We start from the raw sequence: 23,469 nt of genomic DNA on the forward strand, positions 1-23,469 counted from the left end.
TTAGCACAGGAAGCATTCCTGTTTTCTTCTTTGTGATCTCAGCTCCCTCAGATACTTCCAGACCAAGGCATCTCTCTCAGACCTCCCTCTTTTATCACTTCTCATTCCCATGTTAGCAACTTGGGAGTTATCTGTACTCCTCAGGGCTCAGTTTCAGTTGGATGTAGGGCCACTGAGTTGGTCCTAGCTCAGACACTATGATTTAGATTCCTTTTGGCATCTCCTCTGTTTGTTTTGTATCATGTTCAGGTCCTGAGTCTGGGACTCTGCGAACAGGAAATTCATGAGGGGTACATTGGGTACATTGGCCTGGTGAGTGAGCCTTTTGTTTGGTACCAAGGCCCGGCTCTATATAAAACATAATTGTTGGATGCTACTGAGTTAGTGTACTGAGTCCCACTGAAACACACTTTATTGAGCAGACATTTGCATCTCTTGGGCACCATCTGAGGTGTTAATAGTCAGACTGATGTGGGAGACATGTTGGTGAACTGAAGCAAGGTTCAAAAATGTTACCTCCACCAGGTAGAATGCTGGGTCAAAACCAGCAAGCGAAAGCCCAACAGGAATTTTAAGAAACTGTGTTTCATTTAAATTAAAAAATAATCCATTGCAAAACTGTAGATGAGGTGGTAGATGGGAGTAAGGAAGTGGGCAGAAAGGTGGGGACAGGGCTCCACAGAAGTTCCAATGGAAAAGAGCTTGTGTATCTAATTGGGTCCAAGATTCAATAAAAAAACAATGTGATTCAGGAACTAACCATTAGACTCAGTCTTGAGTGTAAATGGGTGGGCATTTTCAGGAAGCAGAGGGGGCAGATTTCAGGAAGCAGAGGGGTCAGGCCATAGGCAGCCACTTAAAGAGTCCTGGAGAGGTGGGTTTAGGTCTGTCTCATATTTTAAGAATGGCATTGACAAAGCAGAGCTTGGCCAAAGTGGAGGTTTAAGCCTGCCTTATGAGAAACAGTATAGGAATTGGGAGATTTGGGCTTGGAGAAGATTTTAGGAGAGATGTGATAGTACTTGACACATTTGAAGGACAACTATGTAGAATTGGTGTTCCACTGGTCAGCTGTCCTGGTCAGTTACAGAGGGCAGAAGTAAGCTGAGGGATGTAGGGAGGGAGTTGTTAAGGGGGGGCCTATTTTGGCCTCACTGCTGGGTTAGGGGAGCTGGAAGGGAGAGCAGAATCAGGTTTTGTGTTGAAATCTCCCTGGCAGACTACAAGTGCCTTTTGTGTGGAAAGGAGGCCCTCCCTAACAGTCACCCCAGCAGTGGACTCGCTGTTTCAAGGCAGTAGGTGAACCCTCCAGTACTGGGAGTGTTCACAAAGAGGCTGGGTGTCCAGCTGCCAGGGATTCTTGGTGGGAAATTGAATCAGGTAACTCTTTTGAGACTGTTTAAGTCCACTGATGTTACCTTCCAAATACATGGTAATGTAACCAGTTCTTACACCTGCGATGCTTCTACCCTGGTGCAGAAAACCATTGTTTCTTGTCTTGCTTATTTCAATGGCCTCCTACCTGGTATCTCTTGCACCCCTATAGTCTAGACTCAATACAGCAGCTAGAGTGATCGTGTTATAATCCAAGACAACCATGTCCCTCCTCTGGTCCAAATCTCCTATGGTTCTCATTTCTCCAGAGTAAAAGGTAAACCCTTTCAATCACCTCAAAGGCTTGATAATGCCTTGCAAACTTCCTCCACCCCCATCCCATTACTTCTCTAATCTCATCTCCTATGACTTACTCTGACCTCATCGGTTTAGTCATTCTGCTCTAGTCACTCTGGCCTCCTAGTTAATCTGCTAATATTTCAGGCACTGCTTATGACCCTTGCACTTGTTCCCTTTCCTGAAAGATGCTTCCTCTAGATAGCCCTGGGATTAGTTCCTTACCTCCTTCAAGTCTCTGTTCAGCTGTCTCTCCTCAGAGAAAGAGTGCTTGTCTCCCCTACCTAGCTAAAACTGCAGCTCCCTGCAAAACGTCCTCTCCCCTTTATTGTCCTTTTAGCACACATCTCTATCTAGTACATATTTTACTGTGCTTTACAGTGTGTGTTTGCACTAGAATCAAAGCTTCGTGAGGGCATAGATTTTTGTCAGTTGGCTCACTGATGTACCCCCCCTTGCTAAGAATAGTGCCTGACACATAGTAGATACTTAATAAATACATAGAGGGTGCCAAAAAAAATGTGTACACATTTTTTGAGAAAGGAAAAAACTGTCTTTAAATTGCAATACAATGAATGACACTAGCATTCATTTGAATTAATGCCATCTTTTGAGCGAACGTCATACTACAAATTGCTACCGTAATTCAATTCAATTTCGAAAAGTAATACATAGATAACATCTCTTAAAATATGTACATTTTTTGGCACCCCTGGTATGTTGCCCAAATGCTTGAGAGTCTGTGATTCACTGGGTGTTACTTTGCATGACCCAACCCATAGCACTGCAATGTGGCTGGAAGGATTGCAGAAAGACACTTGGGGATTCAGAGGGAATTGGGATGATGCAGTTGCTCTAGTGAACTTGTTGCCTTTGTTCTTCCCTCTGGTCTGACTCAGTCTTATGCACCTCAACTTCAGAGGCTTTCTGTTAATGAGACCCATCTCTAACACTGCCAGCCATGAAGACAAGGCTTATCTGACTCTATTCGCCCTCTCCCCTCTCTGCCTTCTTCCTTTTCCATCCTTCTTCTCTCAGCATGATCCCTTACCAATCCCTGCTTATTCCTGAGGAATGGGGTGGGGGTGGGGGCAAATCTCGGGCTTTTCCGGGTGCACTGGGAGGGGATCATGTGCTCAGAGCAGACAGAGCCAGACTCCTAGAGCTAGTGACGCGGGTGCGAAAGGAAGGCAAGCGTGATGCCACAGCACACCAGCAGTAACCTGTCTTCCACCCCGTCCTCTCGCCCTGGTCTTGCTGTCTCTTCTATCTCCTCCCGTCTGCCCCTAGTCTCCAGCAAAAAAATTGCAGGGTGAATTTCTGAAACCACTGGGAGGTTAAACTAGATGCGATACTAAAGCATCTCCCCATTCTGAAATTTTATGATCCTGGGCTTCTGGAATGATAAGTCAATTGGAGTTCTCTCTCCTCCAGGCTGGCTCTTTGGAAACAGAAGGTGGGGGCTGGGGGAGGGACTACTCATTTCTGCAGCCCATATTGAGACATTGCTATTCTTGTAAAGATGGAACTGAGTTTTCAGACTCTTCTTCCACCCGCTCCCCTCTCCTCGAGCCTTTCTCAGATCCAGGAGGGATATTTGGAGAACTTACCGCTTGGTCCAGTAGACCATTCTCATCCGAATCATAGAGACGAAACATGACTGCAAGAAACACAGAGGTGAGGCTTGAGGCGTCCTTCAAACATCAGGGATGGGCTAAGGCTCTGTTGCTGCTGGTTTTTAGATCAATTCTGACCATCACTGGGGTGAAGGCTGTTGCAACCAGCTTACCCACCCTCCAAGGCAGAGTCTCACTTCTTTACAGAGAGTGGGGAGTGGGAGGAGAAGCAAGCCACCTGGATTCCGGGTCTGCCTAAGCAATAACTGTTGGCATCCAGCCCACGAGTGTGAGTCCCTGTAGAGCATTCAAACCTCTCAGCATCACTGGAACACAACACAAAGCAAACACCCAGCTGCTGGTGGGGCAGAGGCACCAGAAGCATAGATGGAAGGCTGCTTTTGTTGCACGCAGAAAGGGTGTGGCGTTAGACAGATTCAAACCTTGGCCCTACCCTACCATCGCTAATAACCAAATAAGTCAACTTCTTTAGGCTCAGTTTTTTCCTCTGTAAGATGGAGATTATAATTGTTTCTTTCGCCTAGCTTTTTTAAAAATCAGGATTAGTATGTAAATGATATACCAAATCTACAGTGTTTGGAATGTAGAAGCACTCAACAGATGTTATTTATTTTTATTTTCTTTCACTAATGACCATTTATAAATGGCATTTAATATGTGCAATGTACTGTCCTATGCATTTTATCATTATTAGTTATTTAATCATCAGTAATGCTATGAAGCAGTTACTATTACAGAAGCCATTTTATATCTTTTTCTAAAATGTCAATGCTATTCAGAAACAACCTCTATTATGTCAGATTATAAGTTACCTTGTTCCCAGGCCTTCACCACCCACCATACCTTCCAACTGAAGGAGACTGTTTTTAATTTGGCTGTGTTTATTCACTTTGATTTTGGCTTGGTATATTGTGGGAATTTCTGGCTTGTTGTTGCTGTTGTTGTTTGGAGGGTTGGGAGATAATCAACAATACAGTCAGAACAGAAACATCCTCTATCATGTTCCAGGGGTAGAGAGGTGATGTAAGATAAGGAAGATCTGGGAAAAAAACTGGGCAAAGGACTAAATGTTCATTTATAGGACCCAGAAACTTGCATTTCATTCATCTGACAGGTAGTGGTCCTGTCTGTGGTCTCAGAAGCAAGCAGGGTGGAGAGCAGAGCTGTCTCCATTTTCCTCCCATTCTCTACAACCCTTCATTATACGTGCTTTCTCTGCGGAGTCTCCCCTGGCTGACCCTTCCCCCCTGCAAACACTCTGGGTCTCAGCAGGTACCCACAGGGTCACGGCACTCCTATTAAGTAAGTTGACATGTTTTAATGTCTCCACAGCTTGTGGTGCAGCCCTGGTTGGAGTTTAAGCTGCTCAAAGTAGGCTCACGGGCTTCTGATTTTTTGTGACTCCTCAGAATGTCTTGTCAGAGGCACTCAGCATATGAGGCTGACTTGCTGAACAGATGGTTGAAGGACGTAAAGAAGGACAGACCTTCCCACTAGTGTTGCTCCCAGACCCTGGGCTGGGGCGACTCTCTAACACGGAGCTCTCTTGGTCCTACTGTGCATGCAGAGTAGAACTAGAAAGTGTGAGAAAGCATCCAATTTTTTAAAGCAGCCTGGCCTGTTAACCTTTCTGTGTTTTCTTACATGTAAAATGAGAATAATCACATCAACCTTCTAGGGTTATTAGGAGTTTAAAATGAGGTCATGCATTGTTTAAAGTTCTTAGCAAGTATAAGGTGTTCACTGATGAGACTTATTATTGTTATGATTGTACTGGTGATAAGTGGGATTTCAGGTTATTATTTCCAAAAAGAAATATGTTTGGTTATTAAAAAGAAAAGCTTAACTTGTTTTCAATCATTAAAATCGAGGGAGGATCTAAATATTTGATAACAGTAAGGAATCATTTTCTGTAGGTATGGTCATGATGTTGCGGTTATATATAAGAAAAAGTCATATTTTAGAGGTACGTGCTGAAATAGTTACAGATTAAATTATATATAATGTCTGCAATTTGCTTCAAAATAATCTGGGGTAGAGGGAATGAGTGGGAGGTATGAATAAACTATGATTGACAATAAACTAGTCATTGTGGAGGGTGGCTAATTGGGTACATGAAAGTTCACTGCACTCTCTACTTTTATCTATGTTTGAAATTTTCTACAATAACAAGCTTTTTTAAATGCAGTTTCAAACAAAAAACTCCTAGACACAGACAACAGTATGGTGCTTACCAGAGGGGAAGGGGGGTGGGGGTGGGGGGAGGTAGAGGAGGATAAAGGGGTCAAATATATGGTGATGGAAGGGGGTTTGACTTTGGGTGATGAACACACAATACAATTTATAGATGATGTATTACAGAATGGTACACTTGAAACCTATATAATTTTATTAACTAATGTCACTCCAATAAATTTAATAACATTTAAAAATGCAGCCTTTTTTAATTGGCGTTATAAGACTGAGTCAGAGAGCCACTAATATGAAGCATCTGCCATGTCCTCTCTCATAATTATGAACAAATATAATGCCTGAAACTCAAAATCCAGCTGAATGTTGGAAATAATTTGGCATTTCACTGAACATTAGCCAGAAGAAACAGAAACCTGCTACACTTGCTTCTAAATTAGTGGTTAGGATTTGCGACTGTTAACACCTCAAACCTATGGGGGTGATTTGAAGCTCAGCTAATGAGAGAACTGTTTCATTTTGTTCATGGGAAGGGTTAACCTTTGCCAGATGTTTCCTTGCTAATGTTGAAGTTTTGCTGACTAGTCTTATTAATTGCTGGAATTTTGACTTTTGCTATAATGTGCCTGTTTTCCCTTCATGTCTACTAAAGTCCCAAGACAAGCCAAAACAATATCCATATATTTTTTAACAAGGTGCTATCATCTCCTGTTTTAAAAGGTTTTCCTGCAGGATCACAGAGGCAGGTGAGACCATCCCTGGAGTGAGTCATCTACAAGACTGCTCCAGCCACTCTGGGCTTTCCTTTCTGTCACCAGCTATTATTTTCCTCCTAAAGATATGTGTTTGAAACCAGTAGCAGCATGAAACCAAGCTCAACTCCCTTAATTAACTAGTCCCTTTTTCTGTAGAGGCCAAAAAACTTGGGATGGGGATGGATGAAAAATGGAAATAAGTTTACACAAGATGGAAGTTCATTAGATCTCAAGAAAAAAAAAAAGAGTTCCTCACTGTTAAAGAGTTACTTGGGCACCGATTAGGGAAAGGAAGACAGATGCTTGACTATCTTCCCTACTAAGAAGAGGCAGCAACTTCTTAGTTGTAGGCTTTCAGGGAGTCCTGCCAGCAAAGGAAGGGAGTCTCGACCCCCTGCAGAGATCCCTTCCCTTTCTAAATCCTGGTTCTCAGTACCAAGGTCTCAGATGCACTTCCCATTCTCTACACAACTGGTACTGTACCCCAGAGTTGACTCTAGGAAATGGTCATATCACTGCTGGTGACAGGGCAGAAAAACCTCCCCCAAGGAGCTAGGACCCATACCCATGATCCCAGAACAATCTCCAGCGTGTTTGGAATGATGGGCAAGACAATAGATCTTCCTCTAGGGAAAAAGTTGAAGCCCCTTGGCAGGGTGAGTACTTACACTCTAGCTTATCCTGAGGTCTCCCAGTCTCCAGCAGGGACAGGTAACACACAACATCCTTCAGGTACACTATAGGGGATTCCGAGCCTGAAGATTGAGCAACAAGCTTCTCTGGGGGGATTGCGGCCACTTGGTCTTTAGCTGGCACTTGCTTCTCGGCAGTCTTTGGTTCTGTAATAGGCAAGAGGAAAGCATCCAAGATACTTAACGTTTAGTAAGTATTAAATCCTTTTGATGGTAGAGGCAAGAGGTTTACATTGTGTCTTCAAAAGTGTTTGTTACATAGATATGATCAAATCAGTGTCTCTAGAAATCTGGTTTGTGGAGTTTATGCTCTGAATGGACCCTATTCTGACTCTTTTAAGTGTCTGTATTCTTGTAAGAAACTCACCTGTACTGTGTGAATTTTCGAAAAGATGATAGTGATTTTTAGTAATATCAATAGCCAACAGATAAATGTCATTTAGCCTAATTTTTTGGGAACACACCCAATGTGCAAAGGTAATTTTGACTGGGATTCTGAAATCCAGACTATTGGTCATTTACCAATATACTTTTTCACAATTTTCTTTTCAAACACATTTAATGATAAACAAAAAGATGAATAGTCAAAAGAGAAAACTGGATTGACAATCACCTGATGTCCAGAAATTAGGAAGAATTTTGACTAATTGCAAGCCTAATCAATTGAATTAAGAAAAGTGCAGAAAGTGACTTATTGTATCACAGGAATAAAGTAAGTTTGTCCTCTGAAATTTTCCTTACGACAGATAAGAAAACTCTCTGCCCCTTTCACACTCTGTCCTCTGGGTCAGAAATATAAGGTTATTATTAACCAGAAAACTAGGCACCTATATTTTACTATGTGAATTATACTTTTTGAGGCACTTTGAGTGCTATCTTTCTTCTTCCAGCCTCTTTATATCCATGCCCACCAAAAATTATCTCTGAATATTGAATAAGAGGGTGAAACTTACAGAAAACACTAAATAGGCCATTTCAAATGAGAATTTAGTTTTTTCCTCTGGCTTCTGCTTGGACAACAGGAAAAGGGTGGAATTTTCAACAGATGGCCTGATCTTCGGTGAGTCTAGTACTTGGCTCTTCCTTCTTAGGCTAGGCTCCTCTCTGTGGTGTCTGCCTGGCCCTATGTTCTTGTTTCTGGTGAACAGGGACATCTAATTAAGACATCTGTGAAAGGTGGCCTAACAGGAAAAGGATTTTCTACTTTAAATCTTGAATCACAGAAGAAGATAAAAAAAAATGCTATATGCCTCCTTGGGCCAGCAGCTAGATAATTTGCCCTTTCATGATTTGACCACAGGAAACTGATATTCCCCATAAACAAGCAAAATGGTGCATCACAATTCACTTCTCCAGGAAGAAATCTCTGGAAGTTGCTCTCAGACCCAGAATGATATAGGGATGGCCAATAAGCATGGTAGTCAAAAGATAAGTTCCATTAGCTTTTCTCAAATATCACATAATGAGAGCATCCCCAGTAAGTCTTTCCTTGGTACCTCAGAGACTTTGGCCATAAGACAAACCATAGTCAGACAATTAGGAAGCTCAGGGAACGAAGTATAACTTCTCTCAGGTTCCTCTTGAAGTACCAGTTACTAGGACTAAGACAGCTTGTGGGTAAAGAATTTGGGGCCAAACTCTTCTCATGGTTGATTTTCTCCCTGAGATTTTAGAATCTCAACGCTTCCAGTTTCACTCTTTCTTTTCTACCATGAGAATGATTTGCCTCCTCTAGTCCACATAAGACTTAAGACTTATTTGTGATGAAAGTCCATTTACCCAAGAGGCCATGGGCCTAGCATGGCTGGGTGGGATGCTGGCAGGCGGCGGGTGAGCCCATACTTGGTAGAGTCTTGCCCTGCTGCTGTCCCGGAAAACCTCAGGCAGGCACCAATGCTCCTAATCTTGCTTTCTGGAGCTCCATGAGCAGCCTGGAATTTGCCGAGCTTATGGTTCAGAGGCAACTCTCCATTCCCAGCCATGTTCTGCTTTCCATCTATAGTGAATTTTTTTTTTATCTCAGCAGTCTTGCACTTAAACACTGAAAACTCGATAATCCTTCAGTTGCCCCTTTTGTTGTGACTGGAAATAAGATTAGAACTACATCTAGTATCCACTGGAAGAAATTCTCTCATTCAAGTTCCCTGTTACAATTAGATCTCATTCAGTTGTATTAGCTCCTATCTATTCTGTAATATACATATATACAAATGCATTCTTTATCCCCTAGGCACACTCCAAGAGGTGGAATTCACCAGTGTGAATCAATCTTCTATAGACAATAATGTATAGGAAATTAGGTCTGACACTTTGATTCTTGGTATTTGAAGCTCCAAGAGCAACCTGGGAGGGAGAGGGTCCCTGAGAGCCCCGCCACGGGAATAGGATGCTTAGTCAATACCCTTGGAGACTGAGGATGCAGACTGAGAGTGACCTTGGCCGACCATGATGAGTTAAGAATAAAGTGTACTTCTAGAGAGTGGCCTGAATAATAATAATTTCTAATATTTGTCGAACATTTACTGTGTTCCAGGCACTGTTGTAAGCATTCTACACATATAACTCACTCTCCATGTTAACACATTATTATCTCATGTTACAGATGGGGTAGTGGAGGCACAGACACACTGTAGGAAAGAGCGGGAGCTTTGAGGTTAGACAATTCTGGATTGAATCACCAACTCCATAGGTCACACAGTGCTTTATAAACTCTAAAAGCCTCATTTCCTCAACGTGAAAAGTGGTGTGGTTGTGAAAGCTAAATGAAATATGGAATGAAGGAGGTGCCTGCCAATAGATCTCCAAAACAATGGTTAACCAGCTTCCCTGTGCTCTGCCTCCCGTCTTACCCAAATTGTGACTGTTGTTGGAAGTCACCCAGAGCACACTCTTACCTTCCTGCCCTACCGTCCTCCTGTCATCTGTACCTTATCCCAAGAAATGTCACCCAGCCTCAGAATCCCCAGCCCATTTATGTGGAAGGGGCCCCAGAGATGGAGGCAGAGAGAATCAGCTCAACAGCATACAATTACATGGAGACAAAACTGCTGCTTAGGTTTTTCCCCTCCACACCAAGGATGAGGTCCTTTCTACTTCTCCCCCAAATTTACTTTCCAAAGACTTACCCGTATCGGGAGCACAGGCCTCATCTGCTTTGGCAGCATTAGCTAAGTTCTGTACGTTAGACTCTGGGGAACAAAGAGCAGATTTAGATTTAGAGGCCATCCATGCCCTCCAGCTTCTCAGAGGGGCAGGTAGGGGACCTTCCGGATCACTTAGGTTATACCTGTGTCTCTGGGTGGCAGCTAGGTTCACGCTCGCGTATTAAGGTTGTCTGTGTCTCTCCCATTAGAGCTCAAGCTTCAGGATACAGTGACAACACCTTACCTTTCCTCGGACACTTCCAGGCTACTCCCAGTCTGGGCACCGGAGCTGAATGTGCTCCAGCCCTGGCCCAACAGCCTTTGAGGAAGGCTCCCTTCCCCCTGCCACACATTAGTCTGCACCTCTCTTCCTCCCATCCTCTCCTCTGATCCCGAGTGGTGGGAATTATGCCCCCTCTTTATTCCTCTTACTGAAAGATCCATCAGACAGGACTTCCTGTGACACCCCATGAGGAAAGGAGTCCTGGTCCCCTGGTGCCGTAGGGAAGTTGCTATGCTCAGGGAACCCTCTGGGAGTGCAGCCATGCTGTGGAAAGTGGGTTAGAGTGGCAAAACCCGCTCCATGTTGGAGAATAGTGGTCTATGTACCTGGGGCACTGGCCTCGCTGTTGCCGACCTCCTCCTTTGGGTGTTCTGGGGTCTCCTGTCTGGGCTTCTGGCTGAAGGCCAGGAAGAGGTTTGTGCTCAGTGGCTGAGGAAGGTCCACTTCCAGGTATGTCCTCATGAACAGCTTGAAGACATCATAGCTAATTGGCTGAGAAAGAACAAAGAGGGAAAGTCAGTGAAGAGACATGAAGGACAGTGAGGAGAGAAGGAAAAGGAATGGGAATCAGGGAGCTGGCAGGTGAGAGAAATGGAAATGGAAATGGAAGAAAGTGCAGTGGTTGGTAGGGGCAGACATGAAAAGGCCAGGAGGTGACAGAGAAAGGCAGGCACAGGAAGCGTGGGACGGAGAGGATGTAAAGAAAACATTGGTGGCTGCATGTTGGGGCTTGGTGGAGCACAGAAGCACAGGAGGCTTTTGTAACAAGACATAGCCAAATTTAGGTGGAAAAGGGAGTGATGGAGAGAGCGTGGGGAGTGGAGGCTGCAGCGCAGGGCTGTGCCTGAGTCTAACTAAGCCCATGTCTCTAATGAGCAGGACTAGGTCAGGGGCTTAGAATGCTGGTTAAGATGAAAAAGGATGTAGTTGAAAACACAAGAGAAAGAAATAGCTCTTCTGTGCTATGTCAATGTCCTCCTTGTGCTGTGAGCAATGGGATTCCTGGGTATTCAGCTCTCAGAAAATAGGAAAGACCTGGAAGAGAAAAGGACATTACTTTCATAACTGACCTTCGCTGGACAAACCTCAAGATAACAGGGGAGGGTGTGTGTGTGTGGCTCAGATGCTCTCAACACATGTCCCTGTGAAGGATTTAGGCACTGGGAGAAGAGCAGGAAGCCAAGGACAGAAGGTAGAACCAAGAAACATGCCCCAAACTGGACCCGCTCCCTGCTGTATCTCTCCCAGTACTGCCGGGCTTCTGGTCCCAGGCTGGGAGCGACCATGCCAGAAAGGGCTGCTGCTGCACTCAGCAAACACTCAGCAACACTTTGCAGTGAGTCATCACTGGCTTGGGCTTTGATGGCATCAGATTCTTCATCAAATCGGCAGATGCTCCTGGGACTCATCTGAGGAAGCATTACTCCAAGATGTGCTTTGCGGGCTTTTGTGAATATAAGAGCCATGAGAATAAAATCCCTTGCTGGGGGCCTACTTGGCTCTCCCTCTAAAATATTGATAGCATTTAACCCCTTCTGGAAGCTCTCTTCTAGTCTCTTCTGGAAGCTCTGGGAGTGTTTCCAGAACCTGGAGCTAGCTTGCATGTGTACCGTCAGATTTGGGACACTAAGTCTTGGCCCCGAAAACAAGTGATGCCCTCCCGACACCACTGGGAGCTCACAAGGCACTTTCTACTTAGCCTCAGGCTAGGCTGTTCTATACACCTCCTTTGCAGAGTGGAGGGAGATTGATTTGGCTAATACAGGCTCTTACTAGTCTGAGGGATCTCTAAGCAAACGGTGGACTCTTGGGACAGCTACCAATCTCTCTGTCTTTTCTGTCCCTGAGTCACTGTGCCTTTGTATTTCATACTCTTTTTGTCCCTCTCTGTCTCCACAGCCTCGTCAGTACAGAATGTCCCTTCCTCATACATCTTTCTCCTTTTCCCCAGTATGCAAAAGCAAAATCTTTTCCACCTACTATTACCCTTGGTTGCACCCTGCCTGACTGATGGCATCTCCCAGCATCTGCCTCTCTGCCTGAGCGCGTGTTCAAGCTACCGGCCTGTCCTTCCCTGCCCCTTCAGATTTCTCCAAACAGACCTCATTAGGAGCCTCACTTCCTTAATCCCATTCAGTTTGGATTCCAGCCCCTCTGAACCTGCTCTCTTGAAGGTCACGGATTCACTTGTCTCTTTGTAGACTTTCTCATCTTTGGCTTCTGTGCAGTATTCCATCCTCTTTCCTTCTTGAAACTCTCTCGTCCATGGTGTGGTGCTATTTTGGTTCTCTGTGTTCTCTACTTTGATTTGACTCAATATTTGCTGATGGTACTGTCATTAATTTATTTCAAAAGGCTCTTTTTGCACTGTTTTTTCCTTTACACTATTTTAATTGAAAAGCACTGTTTTACAATGTAGTTTTCAGCTCCAACATATCCTGTTAATCTTTTTTGGTTAGCATCAAATTGAAAACTATCAGCATAAAATATTGCCGGAAAATAGACTGTACTAAATGATGTAACAAAAAGAAAGTTCAGTTAAACAAAGCCTAACATAACGCGCTTAAGAAACCAAAGCTGAAAGGTCATCAAACAAGGTCAGTGTGCAATGCAGGAGATCTCATGACTGGTCTCAGCTCTACCATATTTTCCTCTTTTTTGAACCTTACCCTCTTCTTCAGCAAATTGTGAGTGCTGGACTAGAAGACCTCAAATTCTAAACTTCTATTAGCTTCCATCCTAACCCAGCTTCTCTTCCTGACCCTGTAGCTCTGTTAATGTCAATGACACCATTATTCTCTCAACATTCCAGGTTCAGCTTTGAACTCCCAGCAGTCTGAGACTAGTTCCTGTCCCTTCCTTCTGTCCACTGTTCTTTGGCAATATCTGTCATATTCAGTCTATTTGAGCCCTTTGTGTCCATTGCGCATCTGCCATGTCTATGACAAGGGGACTATTGAAGTTCCCAATGACCCTGGTTTCAGACTTCTGTTTCACGCACCCTATCTGCACCACGGCAATACCTCTCAAAGGCTTCCTTCCTCCACATCCATCTTATCCTTCCTTGCCAGGTGGATCTTCCAAAAGCACAACTTTGATCTGATTGCTTCCTTACACAAAACATTCTATGGCTTCTAATTGCCCCTGGCAGAGTTGAGATCAGTTGTCTCCAGATTTTTAAAATCATGTACCCCTCCAGAACACTTTTGAGTATGCTTATAAATTATATATGTATACTACTGTGCTCCTTTATTATACGTTATGAAACATACACAAAAATAAATTAGACAATAGAAATTAGATGATATAAAAATCAATGTAATCAATGTAATACGTAGTGTTTCCATAGTACAATGGATCATCCTGTCCACTCCCTGGGTCCTCTGGGATTCATAGCCCTCCCATAGTTCCATTCCAACCTAGATTGGCAGTTATTTCAAGTTCTGAGACCATTCTGGTCTTTTCTCCTATTAATCCCTGTATGTACTTCCACACTCTGTCTATGGTCTCCATTTTTCTCCTGTGTTCCAACCCTCCATGCACTTTATGTGAACTGCTTCCTTCTCTACCTGTTAAAATTGTAGCTATCCTTTAAGGTCCAACCCAGATGCCACCTCCTCCAGGAAGTCTGGTATGATCTCCTGTGCCTGAATTGCTATACTTTCCACCTCGTTTCTTGTTGTGGGACACTCATATGTGATATATATATACACACACACACACACACACACACAAATACACACACACACACACACTTGTAGTTGCCTGTGACATACCTTAGTTCTATTACTAGATTTAGAGCTCCCAGAAGATAGAGAAATGTCTCATTTCATCTGTGTACTCCCACACTATCTATCACAGTGTTTCCTGGTAGGTATTTTAGTGGGTGTTGGGTTTTTAACTGGTACAGTTGGCAGTCATCAGTTGTTCTGTGGTTTGCTCAGTCAACATATATGTGCTGAGTGTCCTAAGCAGAAGCGCAGAAGCACAGTGCTGGGCGCCACTGAACAGACCAATGAACTAAGCACGGGTGCATGCCTTCATGGGACTCAGAGGTACACACGCAAACATGGACGCACACACATACATGTCACTGCAATACCTGTTTTATATATATATATATATAATTCTAAGTAGGGTCAACAGTGGTGAGTACCATGGGAAAAGAACGGATAACGTGTTTTGAGGACTTAGAAAATAATGATTGAACACATGTCTGACCATTTATGTCCCTATCCTGGGAAACTAGATGGCATAGAATAAGCCCAGGAACAGACCATTCACATCAGAAACGCTCAGTGGGGATTAGATCTCCTCACTGAGGTTCGAGAAGTTCGGTGATTTGCCCCTGCCAGCTAGTGTCAGAGAAAAACAAGCCGCCAGATCTTCTGACTCCTAGAGCCGTGCTCCTGCCACGGTATCTGTCCCAGGTCCCAGGGTTGACATCCTGTTCCCTGCCTCTCCCTCTGAACAGCCTAATTTCAGGAGGCCAAGAAATGTGACTGCGTTATACTTTCAAAATGAATCTGGGTTAAGGGGAGAGATTCTTTATGAGCGCAGGCTAGACTCCGAGAAGCTGCTTAGTACATGTGTGATGTGTAGGGAATGGCTGTGTACTAGGTCCAAACCAGATAACCAACCACTACGAGGCACATGGGCAATTCTCTGAGCCCTGGAGTGACATCATTAGCCACTGCTATTGTTCAGGCTGTCCCCCCATCCCCCCTCACCAAGACTGCAACTTTTATTCAAGAACTAGCTGGGCAATTGCTATTGCTGCAACCTCTGTAAAAAGTGTGTTCATTCTTACATAGTTCAAGAAGGGACGAGAGCTAGATGGAGAGTTTACCATGCATCAGCCATTTTACATACTTGATCTCTCTCAAATCTCAAAACAACAGTGGGCACTGGCTTTGGCTCAGCGGTTCCTTTGAGTCAAGCCCAATCAAAACAACAGTGGACGGTGGGACTGTTACTGGCATTTTGTGGGTGAAAAAAATTTCCAAGAACATAAATATCTTGCTCATAAAGTCATAAAGCAAGTGGCAGCGCTAGGATTTGTGCTTAGGCGTGTCTAAGGTCAGAGTGCCACCCAGCCACCCTGCTCCCTCTGTTCTGCTGTCCTTGTCCACTTCCTGTCTGTCTTCAGCGGCATTCCGGTCTCCAGAGTCACACGGTGGTGACGGGCAAGGGTATTCTTGTCATGGCCAGATGCAGCCCTGCCAGTCTGCAAACTTTTATTCCTCGCCTGGCTTTGCAAGCAACCTGCCATTTTCCCACGGCCAGCCTGTTTCTCATTGAGACATTTTAGCAGCAGTAAGCCATCAAGCTGGAGAGAAACTAAGCCCTAGTTGTTTCCCCAACCCCATGCAGGCATCTTACACCTACTAGAAGCCAGCCACACTGTAACAGAGAACGAAATCAGAGTGACAGAGCTCCCCTGGGACACAGCAGTGCTAGGCATAAAGAGTGGGGGCAGCAGTGTGCTCATAACAGGCAAGCTGCTCCCTGCTTCTGAAAGCTCCTGTGGCCTTCACACCCTGGGTGGCCTGACCAAATTGTTCCCCTCCCACTTGTCAGACTCAAGGCGGACAGGCTGATTAGCAGCCTCCGGCAGTCGGGAGTCTTTGTTCCTGTGTTTTTGGAGCTGGAGTAGGGGGGATGGGGGGGGTCAGGGAGCTCTTTGTTGGCTCTGCCATCTTCTCCACATGGCTTCTCCTCAGGAATGTTCTTTGAAATGGTGTATTCTCAATCTTTCTTCTTTTCTGGAAGACTTCCTCCCGCTTCCTTCTCCGGGTGATTGGTGCATTTTATGAAAAGCCCCTCCCAAATGTACCTCAAGGCATGGGCTCTGTTGATTCATTCCCAGTGCCCAGCAGAAAAGGAGTTGACTCAAGGTTTGTTGAAAGGATGATCCTCAGGTTAGTCCTGCTGGTCAGTCACTTTTCTATAATTAGCCCTAAAAAGGATCCAGGAGCAAGGAAGAGGGAGTTGAGTTGAAAACTCCTGGGGAACTGGGAGAGAAGGGAAATGGTCATAGGCACCATTTTTTAAGTGTCTTGTGAAGTATTAGACACTTTGCAGAAAGTTTCTCAGTTTATCTATTCATCTTATAACTGCAAGGTCTTTTTGTTGTTGTTATTATTGTTGTCTTCAGGTCACAGATAAAAAATTGAGGCTCAGAGACGTGAAATACTATTCAAGGCCACGTTGCTGGCTGGCAGCAGAGGTAGGGGTCTAATCTAAAACCATGTGAGCCCAGGGTCGTGGCTCTTAAACTTGACCCTGTCAGTCAGAAGTAAGTTCCAGAGGGCAGGAACAGTGCTTCCTCACCTTTACGTATTCTACAATGCCCAGTACAGTGCCTGTATGCTTAGGGAATGTTAGATGAATTGAATTTGAAAGTAGGGGAGGTCTTGCATTCATTTGTTTATTCAACAAATATTTATTGAGTGCCTGCTATGTGTCAGATACTCTTCTGGGCCCTTGGGATACAGCAATGAAAATAAAATATTCTAGTAGGAGAGAGAGACAAACATGTAAGTTACATAGTGTAACAGATGGTGAGAAGTTCTAAGGAGGAAAATAAGGCAGAGCAGGGGGATAGGGAGGGTCTAGAAAAAGAAGTGAAAACTTTATATAGAGAATGCAATATTCACCGAGAAGGTGGCACTTGGAGGAGGTGAGGGAGTGAACAATGTGGGTATCTGGGGAGCAACATTCCAGGACAAGGCAAAGCAAGTGCAAAAGTGCTGAGGTAAGAGCGACCTTGGCTTGTTTGAAAGCATCAAGGAGGTGAATATGTCTGGAAAAGAATGAGAAGGAGAGTAGCAAGGAATGAGGTCAGAGAGTAGGGGGAGGTGCAGATTGTGATGACCTTGACTTTTATTCTGAGTAGGGGATTGGGGGAAACCATGAGAGATTGTCAAGCGGAGCAGTCACATGATCTCACTTAATTTTCATCAGATGCTCAGGGTGTGTGCAAAGGATAGACTTTAAAGATCAAGAGCAGAAATAGGGAGCCCAATTTAATTTGGGCAAAACATGGCGATGACTCAGGTCAGGGTGGTAGCAGTGAAAGTGGTGAGATGTGGCTGGATTTTGGATATATTTTAAAGGTAGAAGTGGCAGGGTTTGCTGATGAATTGGATGTGGGATGTGAGAAAAAGAGAAAAGTCAACGATGACTCCATAGTTTTAGGTTGAATAACTGGAAAAATGGAGTTGTCATTTACTGAAATGGGGAAGACTGCTGGAAAAACAGGCTTTATAGGGGAAGATCAAGGAGCTCAGTCCAGTGTATGTTAAGTTTGAGATGCTTATTGGATTTTTAAGTAGAAAGGTCAAGTACAGGGGTAAGAGGAAAAGTAGGAGAGTATAGCGCCCTGAAAGGCAAGTGAAGAAAACAGAGGAGGATTTGAGTAACTACGTTCAATGCTGCTGAGTAAAATGGCTATTGAGTTTAGCCACATGGAGGTCCTTGGCTCTGTTGACTCAGTGCTTTCAGTGGAGGAGTAGGGGCTACATGTCAATGACAGGGCTTTCAAGAAAGTGGGAAGAAGAGAAATTGGAGGCAATGAGTATAGAAAAACCTTTTGCGCAGCTTTGCTATAAAGCACAGGAGAGAAATGAAGTGATAGCTGAAGGGAGAAGTGGAGTCAGGAGAACATTTTTTAATATAGGAGAAATGTTTATATGTTGATGAGAAAAATCTAACATATAGGAAACAGCTGATGTAACAGAGATAGAGATAGATAATAGACAGACAATAGATAGATACGTAGATAGATATAGATGAAAGATGAAAGAAACAAAGAAAGATAAGTGTGGCTGAAGCAATGCCTGTCAATAGACCAAAAGAGGATGGTATTGAGTGCACAAGTGGAGGGATTGGACTTAAGAGCATGGAGAATTCATCCCTAGCTACAGGAGCAAAGGTACACAGGTGGGCAAGGATGTTGTGGAAGATCTCTTCTGATTGTTTCTCTTTTCTCAGTGAAGTAGAAAACACAGTGGTTAACTGAGAATGAGGAGGGGAGGAGGAGTGAGAGATTGGAGGAAAGAGAAGAAGCTATGGTGTCATCTTCTAGGACAGTGAGAAGGTGAATGGCCTTGGGAAACACACAATTCCAGGTAGCACCAATGGCTCCCTTGAGACAGGAGGAAATATGTTGAGAAGGAAGTTCTTCAAAGTGAGCTAAACTTCTAAGAGGGGAACAAATTATGGTAAAGCCTGGAATATGGCTTTTCTTTAAGGTTTGAAATGGAAATGTTCTTACCTCACGTGAATCATATTGTTTGAGGCTCCCACTCTCATTAAATTCAGCCAAGACGTCCTTTATCTTCTTGGAAGAATCTGGAGAGACATAATCCACATGTGAAACACTGGTGCACGGCTAATGGGAAATGGGCCAAGTAAATTCTCCCTGTCTGACCTTGGTTATGATGGAGCAGCCCCCCATCCCCGGGACTGTATGGAGAAATGTCACCCATATATACGCTTCTGCCCTCCCATTTCTTTTCCTTCAGTATATTCTCTCTCCTGCTGTAGGAACTATCTTTCTAAAACACAAATCTAACCAGATCATGTCCCTGATCAAAACACTTCAATGGCTTTCAGTTTCCCAGGATAAAGCCTAGGCCCCTTACCTTGGTATATAAGGACACAGTGATCTGGCCTATCTTGTTCCTTATCTCTTATCTTAATCTGTCATTCACCCCCACTTTTTAACCACATCAAACCAGAAATCCCTGAATGCACTCCTTACTCTTTCATGGAGTCTCTTTTCTGTGTTGCAAACTTCACTCAATTCTCAGTACCCAGCCCAAATAGGAACTCCTTTGTAAAGGCTTTCTACCAGTCAGTTAATCATCCCCTCCCCTGGTTCTCAGGTGACTTGTATATAACTATACTAGCACTTGTCATAATAGCGTTATAATTATTAAATTGTCTTGCTTATCTCCTGCTTCAGTTCTACATTGATAACTGCAACTGGCTAATGAGTCTTTGTATATCATACGGAAAACATTTGAGCGGAAATTTGAAAACATTTAAAGTTTTGTTTAATAAGATTGGTGGGCATTAAGCCCTGTGAGACTCTGTCCTTGGTGCTGAAGCAGACTCAGAAGACTCATGAAACATGGTAGATTAGAAGATTCTGTTTTCCATAGGAAATAATTCAGAAACTACGGGAGAAAATGGTGGATTCTTTTTGGGAGGCGTTTTATAAGGGAATTGGGAGTCAAGAAAAAGGAGTCAATAATTGTCATCAGAAACACATCCTGAGTGCATCCCGTATAGTACTAACTCTCCAGACATCAGAGAAAACTAGGCTTTCTGCTCTTCCTGTCTTGCAGTATTGTGGATAATTAAGAGCTTTTCAAGCCCCCTTATCGTAACTATTTAGACATCTGAGCAAAGAGCAATGTCATTAAAAGCTGACACAGTGTTTCTTGATGTTCAGGATCTTTGTACAGAAGGGTATGCTCTCTTAGGCCTACATAAAGTAGATGTGCTCATGGGCTGGGCTGTTTTCCACGGCATTGCTGACTTGGATACAATCAAGGACAAGTTATAATTATTTCAAGATTGAGACATATTGAAATGCCATAGGAAAATGCTACTGTTGCCTAAAAATGGACATTTCTTTCTGAAATTCAAAACAGATGTTGAAAAACTAATAGCTCAGTGAGATCCAAGCAGCAGATGCCATCAATTTGGGCTGCTTCCATTCAATTCAAAACACACTGAGGATATAAGATGCTGTAAGGTACTGTTGATGAAGTCGTCTGGAGATGATCTGAATCACTGTGGTAATAATAGCTTCTCCTTATTGAAGACCTTCACTGCACATTCTCATATACTCTCCCTACCAATCTATGCAGATTTGGTAATATTTCCTTCAGTTTACAGATGAAGAAGCTGAAATTCAGAAAAATTCAGTGACTTGCCTAAGAGTCAGGGTTTTAACTCAGGTCTAGTCTGGCTCAAAAGTTTATATTACTTTCCATTAAGCACTATTCCCTATTTACTTCCTAACCATTTGCTAACACAAAGAAAAATGTAATTAATGCTGTAGCAATGCTGTGAAGCTCTAGGAAGGACAGAGTGGGGAAGAAGTAAAACTAGGATCACAGCGGTGTTGGGATACAGACCGGGGATGCCCTATGAAGGAGGTATTACTTCAGCTGGGGTGTAAAGAGAGGGTAAAGGCAGACGTGAAGTGGAGAGGGTATCCTTAGAAGGGACAGGGTGAACAAAAATGTGGAAACAGGCACCGCAGAGCATTTAAGAAAAGTTAAAAGCAGAGAGTAGTTTGGGGCCAGATTTGTGTAGGTCTTGAATGGCAAGTTAAGGACATTGATTTGAAATTCTAAAAAGTTTTTGAGTAGTAGAGTAACATAACAAGATCTATGTTTCTAAAGATCACTTTGGAAACAGAATGGAAGAGAGTTTAGAATTAGGCCAAAGCTCAGTTAACATCATACATAAATTATATTCAAATTATTACATGCGCAGCTTAATTAATTAGGGAAACCCCTATATATTTTAGAATTTACTCTAATGGGAGATTCTTGGCTCAGCCAGAGTGACCAAATTGGGGGGAAAAAAGCAAATTTGGGAGCATGGGTCTCTCTAGTGTGGATTCTGCAAGAGTAGTATAGAGCTAGCATTTTGAATGAGAAGCAGAGGAGTGATTTCACTTGAATTACATGCTTTTGATGTCACTGTCGCATTTTGGCGATTCTACAGTTCATCCTAGCAGAAATCCTTTGGTTCTATGCGCTATTGGTCTAATCCTATTTAAATTTAAAGGTATGAGATATATATCTATATCTCTCTCTATGTACATAGATAAAGATAAATAGCTACACACACAACCCCATATATACATGTATATGTGTTTACATATATATACACATCATACACACATATATTCATCATATGTTCACATTCAAGTAAACAGGTTTTAGAAAGAATAAAAAAGACATTTATTTTAAAATTTCTGATTACTAGCTTAAAATTAAATAGAAAAACAATGCAAGAGATTGCTGGCTCCTAGATTTCCAGGAGGACTGTTCCTCACCGCACATTTACTTCAACTTGTTTCATGGGTTTTTATGAGCTCATAGCAGCAACGTTTTTCCCTTTTAAAAACGGGAAACAATCTAATTCTCAAACATGATACCCATTACTTTCTCCTTGGATGTCCTTTGATACTTTATCATAGTAGTTTTCTTCCCAACAGACTTCTGGGCTGGGTTTCTTTTCCCCTGAGGAGTAAAGTAGGTACTGCTCCACTCTGTTTTGTCTTAGCGCGGTTAAGAACAATGAAGGGCTTCTTCAGAGGATTTCCTGATCTTACTTCAGGCCCCATCTGTGGGCCCAATAGCACTAGCTCAGTAGAGAACTCCATGTCAAAGCCTGTATCGTAACACCACCACCAGACTCAGAGGAGGTCGAGCTCCATTTCTAAACATACGAAGCAGGGCTGCATCCATCATTCTTTGAAATAACTCCTATTTTGTTGAGTGCTTACGATATGCTAGGCACTGTGCTAACCACCCTATATATTTTAGTTAAATCTCCACAATGACCCTCTATTGTAATAATTATCCCTATTTTAGAGAAGAGGAAACTGAGGTTTATACAATCTAAATGACTCAAGGGCACACAGCTAGTGAGTGGGTGGCTGATTGTTAACAATCTGAAATTGTGACACAGCAAGTAGATGCACTGGATACACAAACACTGGTAAATCCGAAGACAAGGGCCTTCCTCTGTGACAGTGGCTCTCAAACCTGGCTGTCCATGAGAATCACCCGAGGAGCCCTCTAACACATTGAAACCCAGGGCTCAGCCACCCAGACCAATTAAGTCAGCAACTCTTGGGGAACCCAGGAATCAGTATATTTGAAAGCACCCTGGGGGTTCAAATGTAGAGTTAATGTTGAGAACTGATGTCCTATGATGGTATTTTATTGTTAGACATGAAGACTGTCTTAAGCTGCTGAACATTTTGGATAATTATTGCAAAAGGAAAAAAAGTGTATCACCCTGCTAAATCTAATAATCACAGTGCTTGGCAGACATTCTCCATTGTTTAAGTGGACAACACCTAAGGAACTCCACCCAACAGGTCAACTTATTCAGTTGTTTGGTAAGGTAGTGAAACGTTCCGCATGAGCCCACACTGGCAGCACCATTCGTGTGCAGTTTTACCCCAAATCAAGTGTTTCGAAGGCTCTTCTCTGTGACCAAGGTCAACAGTGGTAACAACTACCCAAGGAAGTTTCAATCTAAAATTGTCTCTTTGTGCTTTATGTGCCAAGAATTCTGGGAACTTAACCGAGTACCTGTTCCTAGTGTTTGAGCAAATTCAAAGTCCTTTTAAGGAGAAAATTTCGCCCTACTCACAGGCACCTTTGCTGCCATATTTGTGTGGGACAAAATGCCCTCCATCTGAACAAACAGTCAAATCAAGAGCTTCAGTGTTTATATCAGAACATCAGCTATGCTGTCCGAGCTAGAACCCAAAGTTTATGGACCATCTTCTAGTTAAGAACACTGAGTATTTGAGCCCTCGTCAGACCATTAAACTTTGAAATAACTATAAATCAACATGTTCAAAAGTGAATCTGAAAACCAATAGGTGAGAGTGAAATTCTAAGTTGCATGATAACTCTCCTCAAAGTTTCCTAAAAGCACTTCAAACTGTAACATACCTATGAATTGCCTGGGGATCAGGTTTAAATGCAGATTCTGATTCAGTAGGTCTGGGTCAGGGCCCGAGATTCTGCATTTCAAATCAGATCCTTGGTGTTGTGAGTTATGCAGGTCCCTGGACCTCACTTGTGATGAGTGGGCCTTAAGCAACTTTCCCGTATAACTGGGGCTGACTAGTAAGGCTTGCCTGTCACAACACAGAAAAAACAAACAAACAAATAAGCAAACAAACATGAGGATGAGGGTGGAAGAAAATATTCCACAGATTGAGAAGAGCCTAAATGACTCTTAACCCATGGAAGGAAAGACACAGAGAGGGAAGAAAAGTTGGTATATGAGGAAAAAAAAACAAACGAATAAAAAACCTAGATT

At 43.2% G+C, this 23,469-nt stretch overlaps 1 protein-coding gene across 10 annotated transcripts in view; it reads right to left on the reverse strand.

The window, feature by feature from the left end:
• The window catches only part of DGKG (diacylglycerol kinase gamma), a 197,279-nt gene that overhangs the window by 131,194 nt on the left and 42,616 nt on the right, over positions 1-23,469 (reverse strand). For 7 of the 10 annotated variants that reach the window (XM_074329144.1, XM_074329128.1, XM_074329156.1 and 4 more), the window contains exons 3-8: positions 23,097-23,284; positions 18,650-18,726; positions 10,698-10,863; positions 10,071-10,133; positions 6,922-7,092; positions 3,282-3,331 (exon numbers count right to left, since the gene is read on the reverse strand). In XM_074329144.1, coding sequence (XP_074185245.1) covers positions 3,282-3,331; positions 6,922-7,092; positions 10,071-10,133; positions 10,698-10,863; positions 18,650-18,726; positions 23,097-23,284 — 715 coding nt within the window. The remainder of the gene's footprint in view (positions 1-3,281; positions 3,332-6,921; positions 7,093-10,070; positions 10,134-10,697; positions 10,864-18,649; positions 18,727-23,096; positions 23,285-23,469) is intronic. The other 3 variants (XM_019735850.2, XM_019735845.2, XM_074329136.1) reach the window with 1 other exon arrangement.

The sequence above is a fragment of the Rhinolophus sinicus genome, linkage group LG01, assembly GCF_036562045.2.
Source record: "Rhinolophus sinicus isolate RSC01 linkage group LG01, ASM3656204v1, whole genome shotgun sequence".
In the NCBI taxonomy this organism is placed as follows: Eukaryota; Metazoa; Chordata; class Mammalia; order Chiroptera; family Rhinolophidae; genus Rhinolophus; species Rhinolophus sinicus.